Source organism: Phalacrocorax carbo, chromosome 9 (assembly GCF_963921805.1).
Source record: "Phalacrocorax carbo chromosome 9, bPhaCar2.1, whole genome shotgun sequence".
Classification (NCBI taxonomy): Eukaryota; Metazoa; Chordata; class Aves; order Suliformes; family Phalacrocoracidae; genus Phalacrocorax; species Phalacrocorax carbo.
Window position 1 is genome coordinate 19,472,212 of NC_087521.1, and position 26,746 is coordinate 19,498,957.

Here is a 26,746-nt window from a genome sequence, read left to right on the forward strand (position 1 = left end):
CTTAGGTTATGAATTCACCTCCAGATACAACTGGAAAATAAAGCATCCGAAACAGGGCTGTCGCAGAATGTGTGCAGCAGATAGCAAGATAAACAAAAGCACAATGTTTGAAACAGTTAAGTCCTTTGAAATAACTCACTAAAAATAACACTTCAAAAGCTACTTTTAGTTTATGGCAAAAGGCTGAGTCGATGCGTATCTGATCATCCAAACATTTGATCTGCCATATGTTTCACTTTCCCTCTTTTCTAGGGCCATAGTCCTATTTCAGGTCTGGAAGAAAAAGGCACAGGACCATCTGAATGCCCATCAGCTCCTGATTAAGTTTTCCTTTTCTCAATTTGGTAACAGGAGATCCTCTGCTGTCTAGCAGAAGTGAAAAATCACACTTACTTCCCAACAAGAACAAGAAAAAAATCCTTGTTGATTTGGTTTCCCTCCCTTGGTCTGTCATGAGAAGGAAAAAAGATCTATAGCCATCACCAGGCACAGAAATCCATAAAATACGTGTCATAAAGTGAGTGGAGACATATGAATAACAGAGAAATAATGAGAGGTAGTAACAGCAAGTAGGTAGGGTGAATGGCCAGAGATTTCTTTTAACAGCTGGAGGAGCTCATAGCACAACAGACAATCCAGAGGTACCATCTAGAACACCGCAGCCTACTGACCCTGACTTCATTTATAATACTATCATCATGATCTTTGTTACTCTGGTACTGTTTTACTTAACTTTGCAGTATGTTGTCTTAACTTCTTTTTACTTCCTTCAGGTGCTCTGTTTTGCTTAGTTGCTTTAGGATTAAATTAATACTCTAAATATTTAGGAGAAAAAAACTTACCTTACACATCAAAAGCTGTAAATATTTGCCTTGTTTCATTACTGTATAACTGTGCAGCCTTCTTTGCACCCATGAGATTTAAAAGCTTTTCAAATAATAGACCTAGAAAAATATAAAACATACATAAATCTCCCTGTGAAAAAGTCAGTTTTATTTTTCTCCTTAAGATATGTATTACTGTGGTCTAAAACTTACAAATAATTTTAATTGTATAAATAAACACAAAAATAAAACTGAAATAATAGTCTTCAAAGTTAGATCATGATCATGCAAACTTTTCAATACTGTTTAAATTTTCTTACATGTTTTCGATACTTGAGTATTATGCTTCTGTTTACTTCTACTTTTTTCTTCTTGTTACCTGCCATCTCATGTTGCTTTGCACTGGAGAGAAACATGGACTTTTCTAAGTCAATAGCACTTGCATGACATGGATAAAGATCCATGCTGCATAAACAATCTATCTGGCATCATTCCCAGCAGTGAGAGAACTGTAATAATCTATAACCTCAGATATAGATTCTTATTAAATTAATAATAAAATTGAATGCAAAACTGGATTAGTTATTCCTTGTGTATCCTATAGGAAAGTCTTTACTTCTACAGTTATCTTATCCTTTTAATGACTTGAAAATGAAATAAATTGAAATGCAAACCTAGTTTATAAGTACTTAATTTACTGTTTCTTCTAAAATGAAAGTAAAACATAAAAATTAAGAAACAAAAATCTGCCCCTCAGAACTTCAGGCCTCCCCATGAAACATGTAAAAATCTTGATATAAAAATTCTGCAGGTACATTTATCTTTTTTTTTCAGAAAAAATCCCACTTCAGCTCAATATTTAAAGAGACAAATATTCCTTTCTCATAACTTTCTAATATATGCTTTATGCTCATCTTAAACAATTTCATTTTCTTTAGAAGGCAACATGACTGTATCCTGCAGGAATTTTTCTTTATCAAATAGCATAACAAAAGCTCTGTGCTTCTCTTGCTTTTGGTTGATTCATATCCTATTCTTTCTGCAGTGGTCCAAAAGCACAACTCCTTCAGCTCCACCTGCTGTCTCAATTCAAATCTTCAACTCCAAGCTTACACATTTCCAGTGTTTCTTTCCTTATTTCTTCTTGAAAACTCATATATTAAGAACTGCTACAGTCTCAGTTTCCAGGATTACAAAGTCTTGCTGCTTTCAACTGCTAGGTTCTGTACATGCACAATTTCTTTAATAACAGAGGTTGCCTAAACATACTGAACTTGCCTGCATGAATGACTTTCCATTCAATTGGATAACTATGGAAGGGAAACCATGAAAAGCAATATAAGTTTTCCATCCATTTATTATTTCTCTTTCAGAGTAACATACGAGCCCAAAAAATTATAGTATACACTTTTATAGAATTACTCCTATAGTAGAGTGTTGCCTATTCATTGATCCTGAGACCTGGCAATTTATGTGCTACTAGAGCAGGCTGTAAAGCTATCTCAACACACAAAAAGGCCATATTAAAAAATTATTCAAGCCAATTAGCTATTAACAAATCCATAATCTGTCTTTATATTTTAGTTCACTATTTTTCGTTCGGGCATTCATACATGGTTGCTCTCTTGAAAAAAAATCTGAGTAAAAACTTTATTCTGTATTTGCTGCCCGAACTAAAGATTTACAAGTAAGTATGTGGTTTAATGAACACGGGTTTTGGCATCAGTGCTAGAAAAAACAGAAACAGCCTCCGCAATGCCCTTCAAATGTATTAATATAAATATTTGTGGGGCCATGTGGCTAAAGGGATGAGGGAACATTAATAAAAGCAACCACATTTTTTTGCCACATCATATTTTATATGAATCATTTCTCCAATAAGACTAGCCACATGATGCCACAAACAGATGTATGGGCATAACTGATAAGGTCAAAGACAAGAAAAAAACCACAAGCATAACTATATAAATGCAAGGGTTGTTACTGAAACAGATATTTATTGAACTGTCATGTAAGACTCCAGTATCTGCCCAAGTAAACGGGAACAGAAAACCTGACAGAACCTTTTTCATCACTTACCAACTTGAACAATAAAAGTACTAGTTAATTTTCTCTATCACTAATCTATATAATGTTGCTATTAAGAAATGCCACTTTGAGAAGCAAGAATAAGTTCGAGCTAAATGTAACATACAAGCACTAAAAATATTAGGAAACTGAAGGAAATCCTCTTTAATAGTCATGGTCAGCTCATTTATAAAATCATAAAGAATCACAGAATCATTTAGGTTGAAAAAGACTTCTAGGATCATCAAGTCCAACCAATAACCTAACACTGCCAAATCCACCACTAAACCATGTCCCTATGCACTACACCTACACCTCTTTTAAATACCTCCAGGAATGGTGACTCCACCACTTCCCTGGGCAGCCTGTTCCAATAATTGACAACCTTTCCATGAAGAAATTTTTCCTAGTATCCAATCTGGACGTCCCCTAGAGCAACTTGAGGCCATTTCCTCTCATTCTATCACTTGTTACTTGGAAGAAGAGACCAACACCCATGTCACTACAACCTCCTTTCAGGTAGTTGTAGAGAGCGATAAGGTCTCCCCATAGCCTTCTCTTCTCCAGACTAAACAACCCCAATTGCCTCAGCCACTCCTCAAAAGACTTGTACTCTAGACCCTTCACCACTTTCGTTGCTCTTCTTTGCAGCTCAACGTCCTTCTTGTAGTGAGGGGCCCAAAACTGAACACAGTATTCAAGGTGCAGCCTCACCAGTGCCGAGTACAGGGGCACAATCACTTCCCTACTCCTGCTGGCCACGCTATTCCTGATACAAGTCAGGATGCTGTTGGCCTTCTTGGCCACCTGGGCACGCTGCTAGATCATGCTCAGCCGGCTGTAAACCAACACCCCCGGGTCCTTCTCCACCTGTAGTGTTGCATGGGGTTGTTGTGACCAAAGTGCAGGACCTAGCACTTGGTCTTGTTAAACCTCATAAAATTACAAACATTATCATTAGACTACATTGGGTTCTTCAAAACTCTAGAGTTTTGACAGATAGGTGTTTGCATATTACCTGAATTATGTGGTCTCACAGAAGATATTACTGAACCCACCTCCACCTGGAACACAGAAGATATGCCACAGTGGTTTTCTACAGAAGTGATAAATCTGAACTCCTGTATGATTTCCATTTTATGTCAATAATATGTGATTTCACTAAATACTTATCACTTAACAATACACAACAGCATCATCTATGGCATTTAAGTAAGAATATATTTAATTCTAAGATATAACCACCTCTTTTTCATCCAGTAAACTAAGCATATATGCAGTCCTGATAGAATCCTAATCACTATCTAAACCTTAAACTAAGTATGCTTAAACAAACATGCTTAACTTTATACAGATTGGAGTTCAACTACACAAAAAGGAACTATAATATTCAAAATTAACTTTTGGAGCATCAGCCTCCAAACTTGTTATTTCCTTATAAAAAATGAAAAAATTTTCTGTTTCAATATTCATATTAGAGATCAACTATTTCCTGAAACCTAGTTTTATTAAAATTCCTTTGGTAAATCTGCCTAAAATACAATCTTTAATAAAAAGGTAGCAAATAAAAAAAGATAAGGAAATTTAAAAAACCTGTTTGCATCATCTAGCTTCTACAGCTATCCTGAAACCAATCCACTGCTTTTCATTTTATGTACTATATACCTCCTTTACTGTCTCTCAATAGGATCTTCCCTCACAATTTTATGTGATAGGAACACAAGACTGACACTTATATGTTGATCACCATGTTACCAAGATTCACCAATACTCCCTTATATTATTGTGTTACCAAGATTCAATATAGCACAAAAGCAAAAAGCTGAATTACATGATGAAAAGAAAAAAAAATTTTTTTCAGAACTGAATTAGGAGGTGACCAAGAGATCACTGGAAAACATCTTTGAACAATGAAAGGAACAGAATGCAAGTGTATATCCAAGAAAGCACAGACGTCTACTTTGGACTACATTTATACTGCCTGACTGAGCGCTCATGAGTCCAAACTCTTGCATCTATGTTATTAGATTACAAGACTGCACATAGTTGTAGTACTGAGACAACTCACATTGGAGGAGATGACACATTAGCAGCTTCTAGTGCAATATAAGCACACTCCATTCTGGAGAACGGACAAGCCAAACATGCTGTGGCCAGTTTACCTAAGACTATATATTCCATTTGGCCTGCAACACTTTTCACACAGACTATGTCAGGCATAAATACAGACTAGGGAGTCCTTTTTAGAAAGCTTTTATAAGATGTGCCAGAAGAGCAGCTGGAAGTTGTAAGCAGCCCTGAGCTGAGACTGCACTTCCATACTGAGGATGTCATACTGCCCTGCTGTTGGTGACTTGTCCAGCAGCATATGCTGACTTACTGGTATCCTGATGTGAAAGTATGGAGCTGGGTCAGGAGAAACACTAGACATTTTTGGGGGCCTGGCCTCCTAGGCACAGTGTAGAGTGCTTTTAGTTAGATCTAAATGTAACAGTACCAGGAATGAAACTTCAGCTGGGGAAACAACATATTTTCATGACTACTATTCCTGCAGTACCCTTTTAATTTGAAACACTTAACACCTGAATGTGCAGTAAGCCAGCTGAATGGTTGTTGAAATATGAGAGCATTTTAGGTCAGTTCAAATAACTTTGGGGAGAAGATGATCACTGAACCAAACTTTCAGAGAAAAAAAAGAAGTCCCTCAAACATGATTCCCACAATGCTGCTAGTTCCCACAAATGCTGATTTTTATATGTGAATATATGAAATATACATACAGTATCAGTCTAATGATCAGGTTAATCTCTTTTTCATGGTTTCCTAGTTACTTGTCTCAGAAGGCTTAATTCTAAACAGTAGGAAGTTCAGAATCTCTATTAATAACCACACAAAAATAATACTGGACAAAAAATATGGAATTGATACAACAAATTATTTTGAAAAAGCAAGTGGAGTAGGAATGCGATTCAAATTCTTAGGTCCCATCTCCTTCAGTAAAGAGTTTGTTAATGACATCTAGTGGGTAAAGTTAGCATTACTTTTAATTTATAGAATAAATGAAGACATGACTAAAAAAAGATGCAGCAACAATTTACTAAAAATGCATTTGCTTGACTGCAGTTGATGATGCTAGGTAATTGCCATTTCTACTGAAAAACTTATTGTAGTATGTAGCATAGTTGAGAAAACAATTTCACCTTAACTTAAGTAGCAGCATATGCACACCATTCCCCATTTCTTTGAAAAGCTCTTGAAAGTACTCTCCTTGCCAGGGCTGTTCTTAGTGACTTCCGAAGACAAAGGCTGTTATGATAGTCTCTGATTTGAATAGATTTGACAACAAAGTAAAATGCTCAAGAACTGGATCCTGACAATCAACTTTTAGGATTGTGACTTCTGTGCTTGTTTCCTATCTGGTCCACAGAGAAAGTTGTGTTTCTCACCACTAGATTAAGAACTAACAAAATGTTTAAGGGAATACTTACAAGGCCTAGCTATCAGCAACAGCAAAAGGTGTGACTGTACCATAAACCATAATTAATCCACATTAGCAAAAGCCACAAAGAAAAGCATCTGTCTACCCAGGGATCTTTCAGTACTTCATAATGAGCAGTCGTTGGCTAAAGAGTAGCAGTTGCTGGAATTGGGCCCACTTAAGGAGCTAGCAAAACCACTAGATGACAGAATCACTCCTGGAACAAACATTTTAAATTAAGTTTTGTGCAGCTGCACAGACAGACAAAATGGTCTGCAGCCAGGTGGCCATGGCACTGCCTAGAGACAACAGGTGTGACTTGGCACCTTTTCAGGAAGAAATAGCTAAACCTATACCTCCTTTCTTCCCCGGAGTCCTTCACTTCTATTCTTTTTCCAAGACAGAGCCATCAGTGACTTATGCACAGAACCTGCTTTTGTTTGAATGCCTTAAGCATGTTTTGAGTACTCCTACTAGAAGAAACATTCAGGGAATTTAACAGAACAGCTATTTTTTACCAGAAGGTAAAAACAGATAGGAGAAGGTTGATAAGTGACAGCTGAGCATTTTCAGATTCATAATTCAGAAGTTAAGACTCACTTTGGAAGTCTAAATTATTTGCAGATGTGGTCATAGCTCATTGAGAAAACATTTACCCACAGCTGAAATGTATCAAAGATGATTACTTTCACAGTTTAATAAAACATTTCTGTAGTTTTTACTTTAAATTATCATAGACAAAATTTTGTTTATGACCTTGTTAAGACTATTTTCCTAAAATACATATTCAAGTAAAAAAAACCAACTTAGTCACAAGTTGGGGGAAAAGACTGCTCAAAACAGAAAAGAAAGATGAATCAATTTCTATGCTAAATCTACTTTATAGTATATCGGTCAAGCTTCTATCAACATGCCAAAAGAAAGACAAACTCAGACACCCATGTATTTATTTTGAAATCTTACATGTGTGTTGTTCTTTTGAAATCACTTGCAGTACTACAGTAGAAACATAACTTCAAGAATGATATTAAGCCATACAATTTATGCGGTATCTTCCTGTGTGTATTCAACACATGATTTCTCTCAGTAAACCTTTCTTTGTTAAGATTTTTGTACAGCTATAGATTTGTTAGAGAATTCAAGACTAAAAATGCCCAACTGTTACTTGAAACCAAAAATAGCTATATTTTTGAGAATACATGTTTATTATTAGGACACATGGTAGTTTCACATCTACTGAAACCACTGACTAAAGAAATGGAGTGTACCACTAATAAAAACCAATAATTGATCAATAACAAGCTAAGTCACTTATTTCATACATCTTGCAAATACAATGCATCCTTCTGTTCATCACAGTCTACAGCAGCAAAGGTAGGGTTTTGATTATTTCCTTTTGTAGTAAACATTGCCAGAGAAAAAAATTACTTGAAGAATCTGTAGGTATTTCTGTTTACCAAACCTACAGTAATCCACTCCAGCCACTGCTGACCAGTCAGTACACAGAGTTCGCAATAATGAGACATCTATATCATCTGGATCTTCAGAACATAAGTGAATAAATGTGTACCTTTGAGGGTTTAAAACCCAACATTACTACTGCAACTTTAAATTCCTCTCTGCTTAAATAGCCTGTTATCTTCATCACACACGTCAAAAACCTAGAGAAAGTGTTACATGTTAAAAAAACAATAAACCTGACCTAATATTTTTTACTTTGAATAACTGTTATGGGAAAAATAAAATAAGCTTTGCTGAATAAACGACGCTATTTTTAAAAACTATTAAAGAATAGTCACATCTCTGTCAGAACTCTGCTCAGCTACTGCTACAGTATCTGAAAATGGATTAAGCCCATTTAATTTAAAATTTTTGTTAAGTTAAAATAAAGGTTTTCTACTTCTACATTTTACATTTTATTCTAAAAAGGCTTTTTGCCAACTTAGAATATATGGTACAGACTTATAAAAACCAAATGATGTTAAATTTGTTTATGCAAGATCTTAAAATTTTTCTTGAAAAATGCCAGGCATCTTTAATTCTCTTGTTTACATCACTATATAGACAGGAACTATGAGAAGAGACTGTAATGTAAGCATAGTCAGAAGCCATCAAATTTTCTGAAGTACTTTTAGAAAACAAATGCTGTTTCCAGGTAACATACAAAACCATATAACTTTCCTACAAGTTTTTACCACAGAAGACCTTCGGCAACAGTTGATAACAAACCATTTAATCTCATCGTACTGAAGAGCACATCCACAGATTGTTTCAGGAAGAAGCATTACCCACGACTATGCAAAAAAGCACTCATAAAATTACACAAACAAGTTGAAATTTCATCAATGCTTTTCTAGGGTTAGCTCACCAATTATATTGCATGCTAATATAAGACACATTACTTGTTAACTGCAGTCACAAGCTTGTAATAAATTAGAGTAATGAGACCAAATGCTAAGACAGTTCATTTTGGTAGATAGAGCAAGCTTTGATGTAGTCCATACCCTTACTTTTATTAATTTTACACCTATTTTCCTCCCACTCACTTCTTGAAGCCTTGGCACAGTTATTTCGTTAGCGGGGCACTTCAGACACAGTAATTAACACTGAGCTGAATGAACGAATGCAAATACCACACCTGCCCTGAACTAATAAAAACGTCAAATAAATGACTTATTAGACTACTTCAGGTCACCAAGACATGACTGTTTTCCTGGTTCAGTAGCTCTAAGAGAGACGCCGTAGCTACAAGAGGGTCCCTCAACACCCCAGAGCCCCGCCACGGAAGGGGCCGCCCCCGCACCGCTGAGGAAGGAGACCGGGAAGCCCCGGGGCCCGCCAACCCCCGAAGGCGAGCGCTGCGCTGGTGCTGATTGGCTCAAAGCAGGCGCGCGCCACGGGCTCGGGAGGAGGGGCGGGGCGCGGCGCGGCCTTCTCCTCTCGATCTGAGGCTGGTGGCGCGCTGGCCCGGCGGCAGGGCCTGCAGGTCAGTCGCAGCGCTCTGGGGGCGGGCGGGGCGGGCGGCGAGGCGAGTGAGAGCCCGGTGCGGGTGGCGGCCGCCCAGCTGTGGGGCAGGAGCGGCCACCGGGGTCCTAGGCGCCGTGGCCCGCCCGCGGGCTCGCGCCGCTTCCCCCGGCCGCAGGCTCCGGCGAGGGTAGGGGGGCGGCGCCCGGGCTCCCGGCCGCCCTCCGCCCGGAGGGAAACGCGGCTGAGGGCCCCGTCGGGACGGGGACGGGGACGGGGCGGCCGCGCTTCCGCAGAGGCAGCCGGGAAGAGCGGCCCTGGCTCGGCTCGGCTCGGCTCGGCTCCTGCGTCTCGTCCCAGACCCCTGAGTGTTAGGGTCGGCATCAGAAATACCTGTAGGATGTGAATTGCTCTCTTAAAATGTTTTCCCGTGCGTGTCCCTATCCTAGCCAATTTTCCATGTGGAGATTTCCACATCAGATGCTTCTCACTTGACGGTTGCTCCCATTGTAACTGTTTTTTTGTTTCCTGGGCACAGGAACAATAAGCTTTGTGTGCTATGTAATTTTCCCGCGTCAGAAGTTGGATGGAGATTCTGACAAATACAAAGAGAGAGGTTCCATAGTAATAACCAAATGGAAGCTAGGAAGGAAACCAGACTTGAGCATAGAAGAAATGCACAATTCTTTTTTTGGTGTTTTGTTTTTTAATCCCTAGGAACATGCTTCAGGAAAGCGCACACGGAAAATGGACAGTATCTAGCAGTGACGAAAGTACTGAGGAAAACTCTGACAGTGAAAAACCATCTACATCTTCACTATTGGATGCTGCACGTGGCAGAACAAGTGGGCCCCTATATCCGTGCTCTGAAGCTGGGAAAGCTGCTCACAAGAGAAAAGCTTCTCCCCTGAAGCTCAGTGATAAAAAAATTTCTACAGAAATGCCTCCAGCAGAAAAACAGAGAGCTAGCCAAGAAGGCTTAGGCTGGTGTCTTTCTAGTAGTGATGAAGAGCCTGAAGATCAGGAAAAGCACACATACAAAGAAACACTGAAAGAAGAAAAACGTGATGCTCCCAAAGAACACACTCTGAATATTCGTGTAGATGATGAACTCTCAGAGAATCAGAAAGCAGAGGAGTATAATGAAACACCCAGTGAAGACCAAGATACCTGGGATCTGCTGAATGGAGGAAACCCTTTCAGGTTTTTTCTCACTAAAGTCAGAGGAATTGAACAGAGCTATAATTCTGGGGCCCTGCACATAAAAGGTGAACAAGTGGCTTTTACAGAAGTGGGCTTCTGGGAGACTTGTTTGCAAGAGAATACTTATTTTTAGTTTGAGAGTATATTTAAATGCAAATATTCCTTGGTATAGCTGAGCCTTCATATTCTAAATATGCAAGTTGTAGGAACTGGTTCTGTTATCTTTGCCTTTCTCTTTTAGAAGTACAGTGTATAAAACAATTTGCTGATACTGATTCTGATGTAGCTTGAATTATACCATGCACATCTAATGTGCATGTAGCCAAGGCAAATTATATGGTGCTTCTTATTTCTGCTTTCTGTGTGAGTTAATCTGGGGAAAACCGCTTGCCTTCATGGCTGTTAAAGGGTCCTTTTCTGTGGTGCCTAGCCACGCTCCCTGAGTAGCTGTGCTTGTCTCCGTGCTGCCGAGTGGTTTGGGCCTAGCAATTCACTACTGCTTCATGCAGTACGAGGTAGTACTTCTGAAGTCCCGTGGCTGGGGTTCATGGGCCCATTTCAACTCAATTAGAAGTCAAGATGGAAGTCAGTCATTGGCGTGCAATATTGATGCTTCAGGAATGCTGTGTAGTTGCAGTTTAATGTAAGGGGGAACAGCTCTGTGCAGCTGTAAACATCCCCCCATTCAGAAGTGAGATCTCGTGCATCACAAGACTGAATCAGAAACAAGCATTAATAAGAGATTTATGCACAGAAATACAGTAAAATGAGGCAGAAAAATTTTGTAGTTCTTTGCGGGACAACAAATGACTGAAGACCTATACAGTTAGATTGTAAGTTACATCTAACTGTAAGTACAGTTAGATTTTCCTCAACCTCATGTGCTCCCTCTGGGCGTTGATTATTGATGTCAGCCTGGTGTTAGGCTTTACTGCGTTATGTCTTTAAGGTTCACTTGCTTTACTGCTCTGTGTTCTTGTCTGCTTTGTGAATTCGTTGTGGCTTTTGGCCTGCCCTGTCTTAGGACTAGTTGCCCTGCTAGGTGATTAGTTGAGCTGATGGAGGGACTGAGGGTTTTTATTTGTTTAACCTGCAAAACCAGATTTCTGTAGAGATAGAGCATGAAATATTTTGCTTATCCTAGAAGGTATTTGTAGGATATGTTTTCAAGTTGCTGCTGTGCTTCAGTGATTGAGGTTATAAACACTCAGTTGGATTAGTCTTCTGTGTTGCCATGAATGGACTCGAAGGATACACATATCCTACAGTCAGTCTGCAATGGATAAGTCTTTAAATGTTACCTCTGCCCTTATTGCTTCTACTTTGCCACAGTTCTTCAAGCCCACTCTATAGAGGAGAGAGTAGTTTGATGTCCCTTTCTCCATATGATCTTGGTGTTTCCCCTAATGAGTTTTTAAAATTTGTTTTCTACTTTGAAAGGATTAATGGTTTTTATCAACATAAGACCATAAGGGTTCCACAGGGGAATCAGTGACTTGAATATTCAAAACAGTAAACTTGATTGTGAAGGTTGCTGTTACATCAAGTCTGTGAAAAATCTGGTGCTTGTGGTAGTTATCAAACTATTCAAGATGTGAAATGTTAACTTGAACCTTTTTTTTACTCAGTTATGCTTTAATATTTTTAATAGATATTTTGTCTCCTCTTTTTGGGACTCTCATATCTTCTGCCCAGGTGAGTGCTCAGTTTGCCAAATTTATTGCTTATTTCACTTTATTAACCTTAAACTTGATAATCCCTGTTTGTGCCATGTAGCTGATATTAGCAGGGAATTCTTTTAAAATACAGAGGAAGCTCTAAATGCTTTCAACTGTACAACTATTTATTGAAATACAAAAGTCATCCATTGTTCTGCTTACAATTCAGGCAATTATAAGACTGCTTCCTCTCCCCTGTTTTCGGGGAATGTGCAACTGAAAAATGTGTATTTATGTGCATGTAAATGATTTCTTTGAAAGAAAAAAGCCTTGCAGTCTAGAAATGATATTTTATTGTTCTTGCATTGAAGCTTTTGCTATCATTCATATTATAAGCACGTGGCAAAGAGATGGTTCTTGAACCAAAGCTCTTCGATGATGTGTATGTGATTCTTTTCTTCTGCTTGTTAAATTTTATTAATACATGCTTTTGAATAACTTAAATTCATTCCCAAATTGTGAAGAGACATGAAAAAAGGCATGTAAAATTCAAAAATACACTTGTTCTTAAAACATGCTCTGTGTGATGGAAGTGGTGTTGAGTGGTGACTTTACACAGGAGGCTTTTCTGCTGTAATTCATTGTTCTGACAAACTCTGCTTTTTCTTTTTAATGAATCTGTTTTGTTTTTCTTATGTACAAGTTTAACTACTGTATAGATGTGGGATGGCTTGTAAGACAGTATCCAGAGGAATTCAGGTATGTGTATTTTATGAAGATGAAATGTTACGGTCTCCAAGCATTCCGTTCATGCAAGTTGCTGTTATAACTGAATGATAAATGCTTGTTTGCAGTTGCAAATTACTGTTACCGATTGCATATGCAAAGACTTGTTTTTCCTTGTACGCCTATTCCACAGTTGTAGTCCTCTGTTGATGTCTTGCCTCTTTCCAAGACTGCTAAATGGTCAGAGTTCAGTATGGCTGGTTTCTGATTTATATTAAATAACACTTATGAGGTCCCATTGTGGGCCACGATGACAATGCAGTAGATGACCTATAAAGGTGGAACAAGACGCTTTTTGCAATGCAGTTTACTGAGCCAAGAGCAAGGCCATGCAAAAGAAGGGAGGGACAGTAGGAGGGGCACAAGAAAACTATGCAAAACTGTTCAGGATGATACAATAGAAGAGAGTATTAACAAGTGAACTGTCAGAGTAGACCTAGCCCTCTCCTTTTCCCTCTCATTCGTCCCATCTTCTCCATAAGGTAACAATGATTAAATTGTCTTAGATACACACTGTGTATATCAATACTTTTGAGCACTTTTATCTGTCTTAGCTATACAGACAAGAGTTCCATATAAGATCTTGTATTATTAGTTTCTATTTTGGTGTATGGTTTATTCCACACTTCCCGTCTTCTTTCCTTTTTTTTTAATTAAAGTTTCCTAGTGTCTGTCTTCTAGAGGTTCTACTATAGTTACTGCTTTTTTGAGTTAGTTAATAAGGCGTATAGATTTTAGTGCCATCTTCCTGCTGGGCTATCAGTTTTGGGGGCCAGAAGTCATAGCTACATGAAGGAGTGGTTTAGACTGATTACTAATTCACTTGCTGTTTTAATAGTAATCTCCTCTTATTTAAGGAAGAAGCCATTGTTGATAGTTCATGGTGAAAAGAGAGAATCCAAAGCTGAACTGCTTGCCCAAGCACGCCCTTATGACAACATTAGCTTTTGTCAGGTAACTAACATTTATATTATACTTTGTTTGAAATTAAACTATCTGCACTCAAAAATCATGTTATGGTTGAGGAGAGATGCATCTTATATGGGAAGTCAAGAATTTATTGTTATGCTTTAAGGAATATACTTACCGGGACCATAGGAACATGGTAACTGTGTTCCTGGTTGTCTGTCATTATGGTAGACTGTCACCTGCAAAAGGTTTGCACAGAACAGCTGCCCACAAAAATGTCATAGGTCTCACACCTTCTCCACTAACATGCTGCGCTCGAATTCTTGTAATGGCTGAAATGGAAGCACTTTTTCTGTAAAGTGCAAAACTTAGTCCTAGTGTCACTGTCACCTTAAGTCTGTTCAAAGAATTACTATTTGTCTGACTATGTTTTACACAAAAAAATTCTGTTACAAGCAGTCTCCATAATACTGTTTAAATTGCTGTAAGCACACTTCTGGCACATGCCATTGTCTCTCTGATGTTATGCTCACTCTTGCTGCTCCTGAGTTATAAATTTATTGGCTTCAGCCTGGGGGAAGGATGCAGTTATGACAATTGTGCCAGTGTTTCAGGATTTTCCAAGGTGGAGTGTGTTAATGATCAAGGGGATATCTTATTCTTTGTTAGGAAGAGGCTGATCTTGGAATTTTCTCAGGCAGTCTGGTAACCCTGAATTTCCTAAAGACTGTTGTATTGATATCAAACATAGTGAGTTCTCAAGGCCAGGATTTCTGGACTGCTGTGTGCTGTACTAATCAGGTGTTTGCACTAAGTTGTGGAATAGCAACAATTTTAGATGAGGATTTCAAATATGCTAACAATAAATTCATTATTTCTGCATATACTGTTTCCTTTTCACACACAACATGAATTGGAAGGTAATATGTCTGATATGATAAACTTGTCAGTGTAGTTAATTATAAGTAGCAGGGGAAGGAAGATGGCATTTGTGATCATTTTCTTATTTGGGTATACTGCCTCAGATTCTTCTAGTAGTGTACATGCATTCTATTATGTTGGTACCCCAAAATGGAATGTGAATATTTTAATTTTCTCCTCAACGTCCATATTAACTAGGTACAATGCTGGAGCTGTCATTGGCTAAAAGTGTTTTCTTAACAACTGTAACTCATGTTTCATTCTCTCCTAGAAATTGTATTGTATTGTAAATATTCTTTAATAAGAGCAGAGCACTGATTTAAAAAAAAACAAACACCAAAATAATTTCTCCCTGGCTTCTGTCCTTTTCTTTGCAATGTTAGCCATTAAGCTGCTTGTAACAGTCATTATATGCTTCAGAATCACAGAATGGTTGAGGTTGGAAGGGACCTCTGGAAGTCATCTGGTCCAGCTCTCCTGCTCAAACGGAGTTACTTAGAGCCAGTTTTCCAGGACAGTGTCCAGATAAGTTTTGAATATCATAGAATCATAGAATTGTTAAGGTTGGAAAAGACCCTTAAGATCATTGAGTCCAACTGCTAACCTATCACTGCCAAGTCCACCACTAAACCATATCCTCAAGCACCACACTGCCCTTCTTTTAAATGCCTCCAGGGATGGAGACTCTACCACCTCCCTGGGCAAGCCTGTTCCAATGCCTAACAACCCTTTTGGTGAAGAAGTTTTTCCTAATATCCAACCTAAGCTTCCCCTGGCACAGCTTGAGGCCATTTCCTCTCGTCCTATCGCTTCTTACTAGGAGAAGAGACCAACACCCACATCACTACAACCTCCTTTCAGGTAGTTGTAGAGAGCGATAAGGTCTCCCCATAGCCTTCTCTTCTCCAGACTAAACAACCCCAGCGCCCTCAGCTGCTCCTCATAAGACTTGTGCTCTAGACCCTTCAGCAACTTTGTTGCCCTTCTCTGGACACGCTCCAGCACCTCAGTGTCCTTCTTGTAGTGAGGGGCCCGAACCTGAACACAGTACTTGAGGTGCGGCCTCACCAGTGCGGAGTACAGGGGCACAATCACCTCCCTGCTCCTGCTGGCTGCGCTATTCCTGAAACAAGCCAGGATGCCATTGGCCTTCTTGGCCACCTGAGCACACTGCTGGCTCATGTTCAGCCGGCTGTCAACCAACACCCCCGGGTCCTTTTCCTCCAGGCAGCTCTCCAGCCACTCCTCCCCAAGCCTGTAGCATTTCATGGGGTTGTTTTGACCCAAGTGCAGGACCCAGCACTTGGCCTTGTTGAATCTCATACTGTTGGCTCCGACCCAATGATCCAGGCTTTCCAGGTCCCTCTGTAGGGCCTTCCTGCCCTCCAGCAGATCAACACTTCCACCCAACTTGGTGTCATCTGCAAACTTACTGAGGGTGCACTCAATCCCCTCATCCAGATCATCAGTGAAGAGGTTGAACAGGACCGGCCCCAACACTGAGTCATGGGGAACACCACTCGTGACCAGCCGCCAACTGGATTTGACTCCATTCACCACCACTCTCTGGGCTCGGCCGTCCAGCCAGTTTTTAACCCAGTGCAGAGTGCACTTGTCCAAGCTGTGAGCAGCCACCTTCTCCAGGAGAATGCTGTGGGAGACAGTGTCAAAGGCCTTACTAAAGTCCAAGTAGACAACATCTACAGCCTTCCCCTCGTCCACTAAGCAGGTCACCTTATCATAGAAGGAGACCAGGTTAGTGAGGTAGGACCTCCCTTTCATAAACCCATGCTGGCTGAGCCCAATCCCCTGGTTGTCCCGCACGTGCTGTGTAATGGCACTCAACATGATCTGCTCCATGACCTTTCCTGGCACTGAGGTCAGGCTGACAGGCCTGTAGTTCCCTGGATCCTGCTTCCCACCCTTCTTGTAGAGGGGTGTCACATTCGCTAGTTTCCAGAGGTCTGGGACCTCCTCAGTTAACCAGGACTGCTGATAAATGATGGACAGTGGCTTGATGAGCTCCTCTGACAGTTCCCTCAGTATCCTCAGGTGGATCCCATCTGGCCCCATGGACTTGTGAACATCCAGGTGAAGGAGCAGGTTGGTGACTGCCACCTCTTCAACCACTGGGACTTCATTCTGCATACTAGCTCCATCTCCCAGCCTGACAACCCCGAGGGTGACCAGTCTGACTATTAAAGACTGATGCAAAGAAAGCATTAAGTACCTCAGCCTTCTCATCTTTCCTGACAAGGTTACCTTCCACATCAACAAAGGAGGGAGATTCTCCCTGACCCTCCTTTTGTCACTGATGTATTTATAAAAACATTTTTTATCTTTAATGGTGGTGGCCAGTTTAAGTTCCAGCTGGGCCTTTGCCTTCCTAATCTTTTCCCTGCATACCCTCACAACATCCTTGTAGTCCTCCTGAGTCACCTGCCCCTTCTTCCAAAGGTGGTAAGCTCTCCTTTTTTTTTTCTCCAAGGAGGGAGACTTCACAGCTTCTCTGTGCAACCCATGCCAGTGCTCAGTCACCCTCACAGTAAAAAAGGATTTCCTGATGTTCAGAAGGAACCTGCTGTGTTTCAGCTTGTGCCCATTGCCTCTGGTCCTGTCACTGGGCACTGCTGAAAAGAGCTGGCTCCCGCTCCTTTGCACCCTCCCTTCAGGTATTTGTGCACAGTGGTCAGATTCCCTCTGAGCCTTCTCTTTTCCAGGCTGAACAGTGCCAGCTCTCTCAGCCTTTTTTAATAGGAGAGATGCTCCAGTTCCTCGATCATTTTAGTGGCCTTTCATTGGACTTTCTCCAATATGTCTGAATCTCTCCTGTATGGGCGAGCCCAGAAATGGACCCAGTACTCCAGGTGTAGCCTCACCAGTGCTGAATAGAGGGGAAGGATTGCCTCCCTTGACCTACTGGCAACACTGCTCCTAATACAGCCCAGAACACTGTTAGGCATCTTTGCTGCAAGGGCAGGTTGCGGCCTCTGATTCTAATTTGTGTCCAGCAGGACCCTCATGTCCTTTTCTGTAAGGCTGACTGTTTCTGAAAATATTGCTGGTAAGAGAGCAGAAATTCTGCTGTGGCAGTTCCAACATAGAGTTGCATTGCCATTGAAAGTCTGACTTCTAGAAGTTAAGAGTACTTTTAAAGATGTTGAGAGGAAAAGTAATATGTTTTGTGATCTGTCCACTAGAGAGCAGTGAAATGAAACAAAATGAAGAAGCCTCTCCTTATTTAACATTCTTGTATATAGCAATGCACAATAGGAATTTTTAATTATCAACTCTTTGATTTTATAGGCTAAACTGGATATTGCGTTTGGAACTCACCATACGTAAGTAAAAGCTATGAAGCAGAAACCTCCATTTCTAAAGGTGACCACAGAGTTGGTACATGCAGTTACCATAATTGGACTAGTAACTAGTGTCTAGTGTCTTAAAGTATTTGTGGGATAGAAAGATTACTAGTGCTTGTGAAAATATAATTCTGAAGGCCTAGTGTATATTGATGAACTTTAAAAGTAATATCCTTCATGTTCTACGTGTATCTGTCTCATTTATCTGCAAATTACTTTAAAGCCATAAAACTGGGTTTCATAGAAATTGCTGAGTCTTAAAGAAAATTTTCCTTAATTATTTTGTACTTGTAGATGATAGGATTGTTCTAGTTTAAGGAAACAAATAGACTATTGGGTAGATATGAGGCATGCAAGTCAGACAGTTGAAGTCAGTGAACTGCAGGTCCTGGCTCTTAACTCGTGCCTTAATACCAAAACTGCAATGGAGACTTGATCAGTCATTGGCAGGTCAGACACAATGCTGATTAACTGCTCAGTTTTTGCAGTTGACATGGATGATCTGGAAATAATTACTGAAATTTGGGGTCTTTAAAAACAAACAAAACAAATCCAACTTCATGTTATAGAAGTGTCACAAAGGGGATTTTGCAGATTGCAAGCTACAAATAGAAAAAGATTTAATCTTATATCTCATAGTGAAGATCTTTAATTAAAAAAATACTGCAGTGCCTTGAAACCAATTAATCCTTTTGTATAAGTTGCTTTAAAAAAACATGACTTTATGTTAAAGCATTGATTTGAAATGCCCACTTAAGGTACATCTGTGTTTCTGGTGGAAAGCACCTCCTTGCCTGTTTGGAAAAGAATATGCAAATAAAGGAAAGAAATCAGCATTTTAAAAATGAGTCTTGGCTTCTTTCTCAGGTTTAGTGAGGGACATAGAAGGAATTGAGGTTTTTTTTTCAAATTGATCATGTTTAAAGCTTTAGCTTATTTTCACTTAAGCAGTTGAAGCAACAGCTCTCATTCTCTGTATGCTCAACTTCAAATTTCTTTCTTCCACCACGCTGTGGGATAAATAAGTGATAGTGATGTTAAACGCTACAGTTCTTTAGCCCTATATTTCAAAGGGTTGTTCTGGGTAGTGAATCTCTGAATGTATGTTCCACTGCAGATGGAACACAACAGGTGGGTAGCAAACTAGTAAATGGGATCTTGGTGGGTAGTGAAACAATTTTATTCCAAGAGAAACTTAACAGATTTCACCCCATCAAATTTAAAGACTTAAATTCACATCATTTCTGTTGTATGATGTAAAACTTAAAATTTATATCAATGATTTGTTTTTTGAGGTAGTGGTCTTTTGGTCATTATCACTTTTATATATGTTAATCTTGCACTTTATTTTGCTGTAAAATACTTAGGTTACTGTGAACTCAATTTGAGCTTAGATCAAGGCATAACACAGATAAAGGGAACTATTTTACAGTTGGGGGTCTTGCATATTGCATAAACCATGCAGTAAGCACAGGAAAACATGTGCAGGTACCTGAATGTTAGTTTGCTGAACTCTAACATTAAAAGCAGAAATTACTGAATAAATGTCTAAATTTGAGCCTGATATGATTTGCATAGCATTGTCTCACCATGTGACAACAATGAAAACAAACATGTTTTTCCTTTGTTGTGGTGTAACCCCAGCCAGCAGCTAAGCCCCACACAGCCGCTCGCTCCCATCCCTGGTGGGATGGGGGAGAGAATCAGAAGAGTAAAAGTGAGAAAACTTGTGGGTTGAGATAAAGACAGTTTAGTAGGGAAAGCAAAAGCCCCACGTACAAGCAAAGTAAAACAATGCATTCATTCACTACTTCCCATGGGCAGGCAGGTGTTCAGCCGTCTCCAGGAAGGCAGGGCTCCATCATGCAAAATGGTTACTTGGGAAGACAAAACACCATCACTCTGAACATGCCCCCTTTCCTTCTTCTTCCCCCAGCTTTATATGCCAAGCATGACATCATATGGCATGGAATATCCCTCTGGTCAGTTGGGGTCAGCTGTCCCCTCCCAGCTCCTTGTGCACCCCAAGCCCACTCGCTGGTGGGGTGAGAAGCAGAAAAGGCCTTGACTCTGTGTCAGCACTGCTCAGCAGTAACTAAAACATCCCTGCATTATCAACACTGTTTCCAACACAAGTCCAAACCATAGCCCCATACTAGCTACTATGATGAAAATTAACTTTACCCCAGCCAAAACCAGTGCACCTTAGAGCTTTTGTTCTTGAGCATTGGTTTCTACGGAAGCCATCTCATCCTTCAGGGTCACATGGATATGATGTCTTTACACAACTGTTGAAAAGTTGTATATGAAAACTTGAGCACTTACGTTACAAAAAATACAGAAAATTTTTTAACTCAGTTGCTACTTTTAAAACTCTTTGAGCTGTAACTTGAGATTAGATTTATGGTAGATAAATAGCTTTTTTGCCATCCCAATGGTTAGTTACCTACATATCATCTTTTATTTAAAAGTTGTCACTTTAAGAGAAAAGAACTAGGTTTTAATAAATTCAACTAGAAGTAAAAGGCCTTTTAGTGTTCCTTAATTTTTTTTTAATTATCTGCAAAGGAATAAGTTAATCTGAAGAACATAAATATAGGAAGCATTGTGCAAATATTAATTTTTGCTTTGGGAAATCATTTGCATGAGATGTTAAGCTGTACTCTGGAATATATCATATGATGCTGCTGACAAAATATATGGGGATAGTCTAATGCCTGCCATGTGAGTTTGGTATGCACGTGGATTGAAGTCTAAGCGTTTGCACTATGCAGAACAAATCTTTTGAAAATAATGGTCTTGGAGCATTTTATTGAATTGTTAATTTATCTCCTACTCTCCATGTATGTGAAACAGACAAAGTGTTATGTATCTTTTTTCTTTTAAAGGAAAATGATGTTGCTGTTATATGAAGAAGGCCTTAGAGTTGTGATACATACATCCAATCTTATTGCTGAAGATTGGCACCAGAAAACTCAGGGGTAAGCAACAAACTCTAGCAAGTGTATGTTTACTTTAATACTTTCTGTAGGTCTCTGCTACTACTGGAGACCGGATACTAGGCCAGGTGATCCAGTGCTACAAGCCTTACACTGCTAAAAGTAAAGCTATCCTGCAAAAAAAAATCAAACCTAGAATGGTGGTAGCTGTCTGAGCCTCAACCCTAATTGCCTTCTGCTGTAAACAAAATTATGTTCTGAGGTGTCTGTTACCTTAAATTCAGTCTGACCGACTTACGATCATTTATTATGTCACGCTGTCTTTATGAAAAAACTACCTAGCTATGAAGTACTCTATAGTACTGAAGCATATATTTAAGAATTATCTTAATGCTGCAAGAATAACGTGGTTGTGCAGATGTTCTGCTTCTGCTGTGACTGTAGAACGTAACCTGATAAATGCTGGGCACTATTGATTGCTTAATACAGTAGATAATCTGGTATCCACCCAGTATCGTATTCTTGGAAGGAATTTTCTTCCTTTTTTTTTTTTTTTTTTTTTTTTGTAGAAGTTTTAAAATTTAAGGGCCGGCTTGGGACATAGTCCTATTTTTTGTGCTCTAAACAAAACTAAGTGACCTGTTAATATAAGGACTCCCCAACTTCTTGTTTTCTTGACTATTTTTATGGGACGATTTTTTAGTTAGATCTCCACAGTAACTCAGGATATAAGACTTCTTCATCAAACTAATGGAAAACAGCTTTTCAGAAGCTACTGTGACCTTGACATCTATTTTGCTGCCATTAAATATGGTAAGATTTTGAGGCTTTTCAGTTGTCTGAGGCAAGCTTTCAGAAGGGTTTTTGAGTGGCAAAAACATAACCACTGATTTTTTGTCTTTAAATATTTTACTTAGGGATGGCTTTAGTATCTTACGGCAGTTAGCTTTTCAGAAAGCCATGAAAATGTCCATTTGGGATGCTTAACAAGTTGCCCTACTTGTCAAACATTAAAAATGTTTTTCTTTTAGCTTTTGCACACTACAGTAATATGTGATATCACCAATACGATGGTTCACTGGCTTCTCTGTTTTATAGGCTTCTGAATTACAAAGGATAGTATCAACACATTGTAAAGTTGATCATGCAGAGCCTTTGGTTTCCATAGCTACAGTAATGTGTGACTGGAAAGAAATGCTAGATATTTTCCCTGTGTAGTGTCCACTCTATTTTATTCTGATGGAAGTTCTGGAGAGGCAAGTTATCACTGTAGGCTACTATTCAAACCATGCAGAACTTTCAGGTACCCTATTTGGTGTTTTTCTATACCATTGCACAAACCAGTAGCTTAGCAGAATGTGCTGCAGTGTTCTTTTCATACAGAAAATCTTGATGAAAGGACTACTCATTGGTAAGTCTGAGCCTGGCCTGTTCAACAGGGTTGAAAGCTGAAATGTGTGCATGGATAAACGTGTTGAGATTGTTGTTTTCATTTGAAAGTGTTAGTTTTATGGTATTGAGTATAAGACTTGACGATTCTGTAATTGTAAGTAAAGGAAGATGCTTTGTGGTTAGTATCACAATAAATCTGTCTAGTATTCATTTAGGATCTTCAGAAGTGCTTTAATCGCTTGCTAAAACCATGTGTTAATATGTGGTGTCCTTGTTTTTGTGGCTTTGTTTTTAGAATATGGCTAAGCCCTCTATATCCAAGGCTACCTCAGGGAACAACTGGTTCTGCTGGTGAATCTGAAACTAATTTTAAATCTGACTTAATAAGTTACTTGATGGCTTACAATTCTCCTACGCTCAAGGAATGGATAGATCTGATTCAAGAACATGATTTATCAGAGACAAGGTATATGTTATCTTGTGCTTATAGTAACTTGCATGCTTTTTTTCCAAAAAATTAAACACCTCTGTTAGGATCTATTAGACCATGGGTTTGTTTTGTAAGGTTACCTTGTTTCAGACTTAAGTGTTCAAACACAAGTCTACCTTCAAGGCAGTTTTTAAAATCTGTCTTATGCAGATTATGTTGAATTCACCTACTCCTAGTTTTATAAACATGCATTGTAAAGGAATGAAAGAAGGTGCATCAGCAGTAACTTGACAGAAGGTAGCTGTAGGTAATAGGGACTCTGAGTTTCATTGAAGACATTCTGGCTTAAATATTTGCTCCAATAAAATTACTGGTAGAAAAAACTGAGTTGTATTTGGTTTGTCATCTAAGAGGGATCATATAAGCAAAGGTTATTGTAATGAGGATTTTATTAAGAATAGGCTTGTGTGCTTTTAAGGCAAAGTTCAATCCGTATATGTATGTATAGAATTTTGCCTGTTACATGCATGGATCGTGTCTGGTAGGCAATGTTATGTTAAACAATAATATACTTTCTCTTGAAACAGTCTTCTCAAATATCACATTGCTGATATTACTTAAAATAATTTAGGATGCTTAATTCTAACAGATAAATCATGCATTTCCATTGAAATAAGGTATTTGAATTGCTGGTTTAGATGTAGCAATAAATTGGCTTTCCTCAAAATTACATGCCCGCTTCTGTGCCCAACAAGAGCTATTTACTTTTATTGCTGTCGTCGTCTATCTTCTGCATTTTTGTTCACAGAAATAGATGCAGTTCCCGTCTATGCTATAGAACAGCCTGGTGGTGCATAACAGCCATATAGGATACTAATAATAAATTATAAAGCTGAAAATCCACTTTTCTTTATAATGCAAATCTTAAGTGTGAAAGATTAAATGTTTTTGGTTGCACTTCTATGTTCAACCTTGCTGTTAGGTTTTACTTGAATACCTTAATACTTTGCAAACCGAAGCACTCCAGAGTTGCAAATAAGTTGGTGTTGTTTTTTCCTTTCTGTAGAGTGTATCTGCTTGGTTCTACCCCTGGACGATATCAAGGTAGTGATAAAGAAAAGTGGGGTCATCTTAGGCTCAGAAAGGTACTAAAACTGTAACCTTTTTTGTTAATACAAGAACTTTTAACCGTAAATATAATTTCGGAGAGCATTCTTCAATTCCTTTCAATTTTTCCAGCAGTAATCAGCAATCTTTTAATATATTTTTCCAGATTGTTAGCAATAATATAAGCTTGCAACTTATGACAGTGTAGACTTTGCACATAATATTCCTGGGCATTATTACCATGGTCAGCTTGTGGTCTGAATTGTCATGTGCTCACAGATATTGAGGAGGGACTATCACTAAGATGACTTCCTATCTGCTGTTGGTGTCTCTAGTAAGTGCGATGCTGTTAAAATCCAGTCTCTTGTGACTGGGAACCAAATTAGCCTTTTTCAAAGGCACTCATTGAGGAAAGATGTGTTGGTACAGACTTGCCTGCACATAGAGAACAGGCCTATTTTATTTACTTAAATGTTAAGTTTCTTTTTCCATAAGAAATGTCAAATCAAAAACCAGTTTGCACATAGCTGATGTCATCAGTTCAGTCAGGTTTTTAGTTTTGTTCTACTATGTTTCTAAGATCTTGATTCTTTTTGATATTTTTTTTATATTATGAATAATTAGGAACATGACTTTTTTTTTTACCCCCACCTGCTTCCACATCATTTAGGTAAGCCATAATGGTAAATCTTCATACAAAATTGCATATCTCAAGTTTGTAGGACCCCTTCTTTTTCAGTATTTATTTAGAACCAGGTAAGGTATTTCATGTCACCTGTTAAATGCCTCTCATAATCGGGGAATTTTCAACCTGCATCTCCTGCTGAAGTGACGTTATTTCAAATTCCATCATGAATTTTATATGAAATTCTAATGCTGTCCATGGCAAACTTCAGTGACATACAAAACAGCTATTTATCACGTTGCTTTTTAAAACAAGGTTACTCTTTTAGACCTCCCCTTGCTCATAAAGAGCTTGCCCTTCCTGATGTACGTTGGCTGCATGGGTTTTTTTGCCTAGCAAGAAGTTGAATGAAAATAAAATAAAACAGAAAAAGCCTTTAAAGGCCAATGATGGTCTTGTGGCAAATGTTTCTGTGATTAAAAAGGTTAATGTTTTTTAGTGACAATGCAGATAGACCTGGTGGCACTACACTGATGACTGAAGCAATTTAGTTATGTGTCCTCTCTAGAGAGGACAAAAAGGTAGCCACTAAATACAATTTAATATGTGCCTATATCCATCTGTTTTAAATGTGACTCTAAATTCTATTCACAGCTAAAGAACTCCTCCAGAAGGATTATTTCAGTTTTGTCTTCAATTGTTTGTTGTTGTTCCCCCCACCCCATTCTGGGCTTCTATTGTAGCTGGGGCTTTAGGATATGAGAGGAATTTTATGGCCAACAACCACCAAATATAAAAAGATTTAGTTGTTTAATTTATTGTGACTTGTGAAGCTAATGTTTCATGTTTTTAGGAAGAGCTGCTAGCATTCTTTTTACCCATTATTTAATGGTTGGCTTTGGTGCTTTTGGAAAAAATTTGTGATGTTTGATCTTGATGGAACAGTGGGTTTATTTGGAGGGCCTGATGAATTTTTTAATTGCAAAGTTAGATAGTATGAATGTTAATCTCTTCTGTTGTCAGAAGTGAATTCTAGACTATTTATTATATCAGAGGCAGTATCAACCCCCTGATTAAGGTTTTCTTTGCCTGTTGAAGTCTAACAATCTCTTAATTTCCTTCACTAGCTTTTGAAAGAGCATGCTTCGCCAATAGCAGCGCAGGAATCCTGGCCTGTCGTTGGACAGTTCTCAAGCATTGGTTCAATGGGAGCTGATGGGTCCAAATGGCTGTGCTCAGAATTCCAGGAGAGCCTGGTGGCTGCAGGCAGCAGTGTGACAAGTCTCCTTAAATGTGATGTTCCAATTCATTTGGTATGTCTTTTAGGTGCTAGTGACCTTTATCTAATGTTTATTCATTTGTTATTTGAATCTTAGTCATTAGTTTGCTTTTAACCTTTGGAAGACATTAATGTAGTTTTCATCCTGAAATTGTAAGGATACCGCTTAGTGACACTTACTTGTATGTTATTTTATGAAAATGTACTATAATTACTATCTTCATACACTGGAGTATATATAATCTAATCAAAATTATATTCTCATTCTATAGCTTGTCTTCCATTGAGTTTTGTAGATACAGCTGTTTCTGCTACTGAGATGTAACTGAACCCTTAGTGATTAGTACCTAAAATTATTTTCTAACCTGGTTATTTTGGTCAGGTTATTAGCACAGTTATGGGGAGGAGCAGAAACAAGTTTGTGGAAGGATCTTGTGAAATCAAGGGCAAAGTGTTGTCAAACTATGCCCTTACTGTGTGCGAATTGCCCCTGCATACTCGTATTTGAGAAATGAGTCTGAAAGCTCATAAAATAATATTAAGAGCTTACTTTGACCACCGTGGAAATGGTTGAAGCAGATTGAGTCTTGCTAACTAATTTTGGTAAGCTCTGCAAGAGATGTAAAAATATCTTTGTTCCTGGCACATTACTAGTTTTAAGCTGCAGTTTAGTTTTATTCATTCTGGAAAATAAAGCTTTTAATGTTTGGGGTTTTTGTGTCTTAAGTAAGTTTTCTTTAACGTGATTTTTGTTTGAAAATTGACAGCTTGTGTATCTAGAGCTGCATTATTAAAGTTAGTT

The 26,746-nt window shown here is 38.8% G+C and overlaps 2 protein-coding genes across 2 annotated transcripts in view; one reads left to right on the plus strand and one right to left on the minus strand.

The window, feature by feature from the left end:
• Positions 1-8,654, minus strand: part of EFCAB11 (EF-hand calcium binding domain 11) — a 34,358-nt gene extending 25,704 nt beyond the window's left edge. Inside the window, 4 exon segments of the mRNA XM_064460136.1 lie at positions 5,214-5,340; positions 7,940-8,003; positions 8,005-8,030; positions 8,565-8,654. Of these exon segments, the coding sequence (XP_064316206.1) occupies positions 5,214-5,340; positions 7,940-8,003; positions 8,005-8,030; positions 8,565-8,654 (307 nt within the window).
• A 611-nt stretch (positions 8,655-9,265) lies between these two features.
• Positions 9,266-26,746, plus strand: part of TDP1 (tyrosyl-DNA phosphodiesterase 1) — a 53,900-nt gene continuing 36,419 nt past the window's right edge. The window contains exons 1-10 of the mRNA XM_064460551.1: positions 9,266-9,355; positions 10,051-10,601; positions 12,188-12,231; positions 12,898-12,953; positions 13,838-13,934; positions 18,117-18,151; positions 21,061-21,153; positions 22,799-22,969; positions 24,000-24,078; positions 25,793-25,978. Coding sequence (XP_064316621.1) covers positions 10,055-10,601; positions 12,188-12,231; positions 12,898-12,953; positions 13,838-13,934; positions 18,117-18,151; positions 21,061-21,153; positions 22,799-22,969; positions 24,000-24,078; positions 25,793-25,978 — 1,308 coding nt within the window. The 5' untranslated portion in view covers positions 9,266-9,355; positions 10,051-10,054. The remainder of the gene's footprint in view (positions 9,356-10,050; positions 10,602-12,187; positions 12,232-12,897; positions 12,954-13,837; positions 13,935-18,116; positions 18,152-21,060; positions 21,154-22,798; positions 22,970-23,999; positions 24,079-25,792; positions 25,979-26,746) is intronic.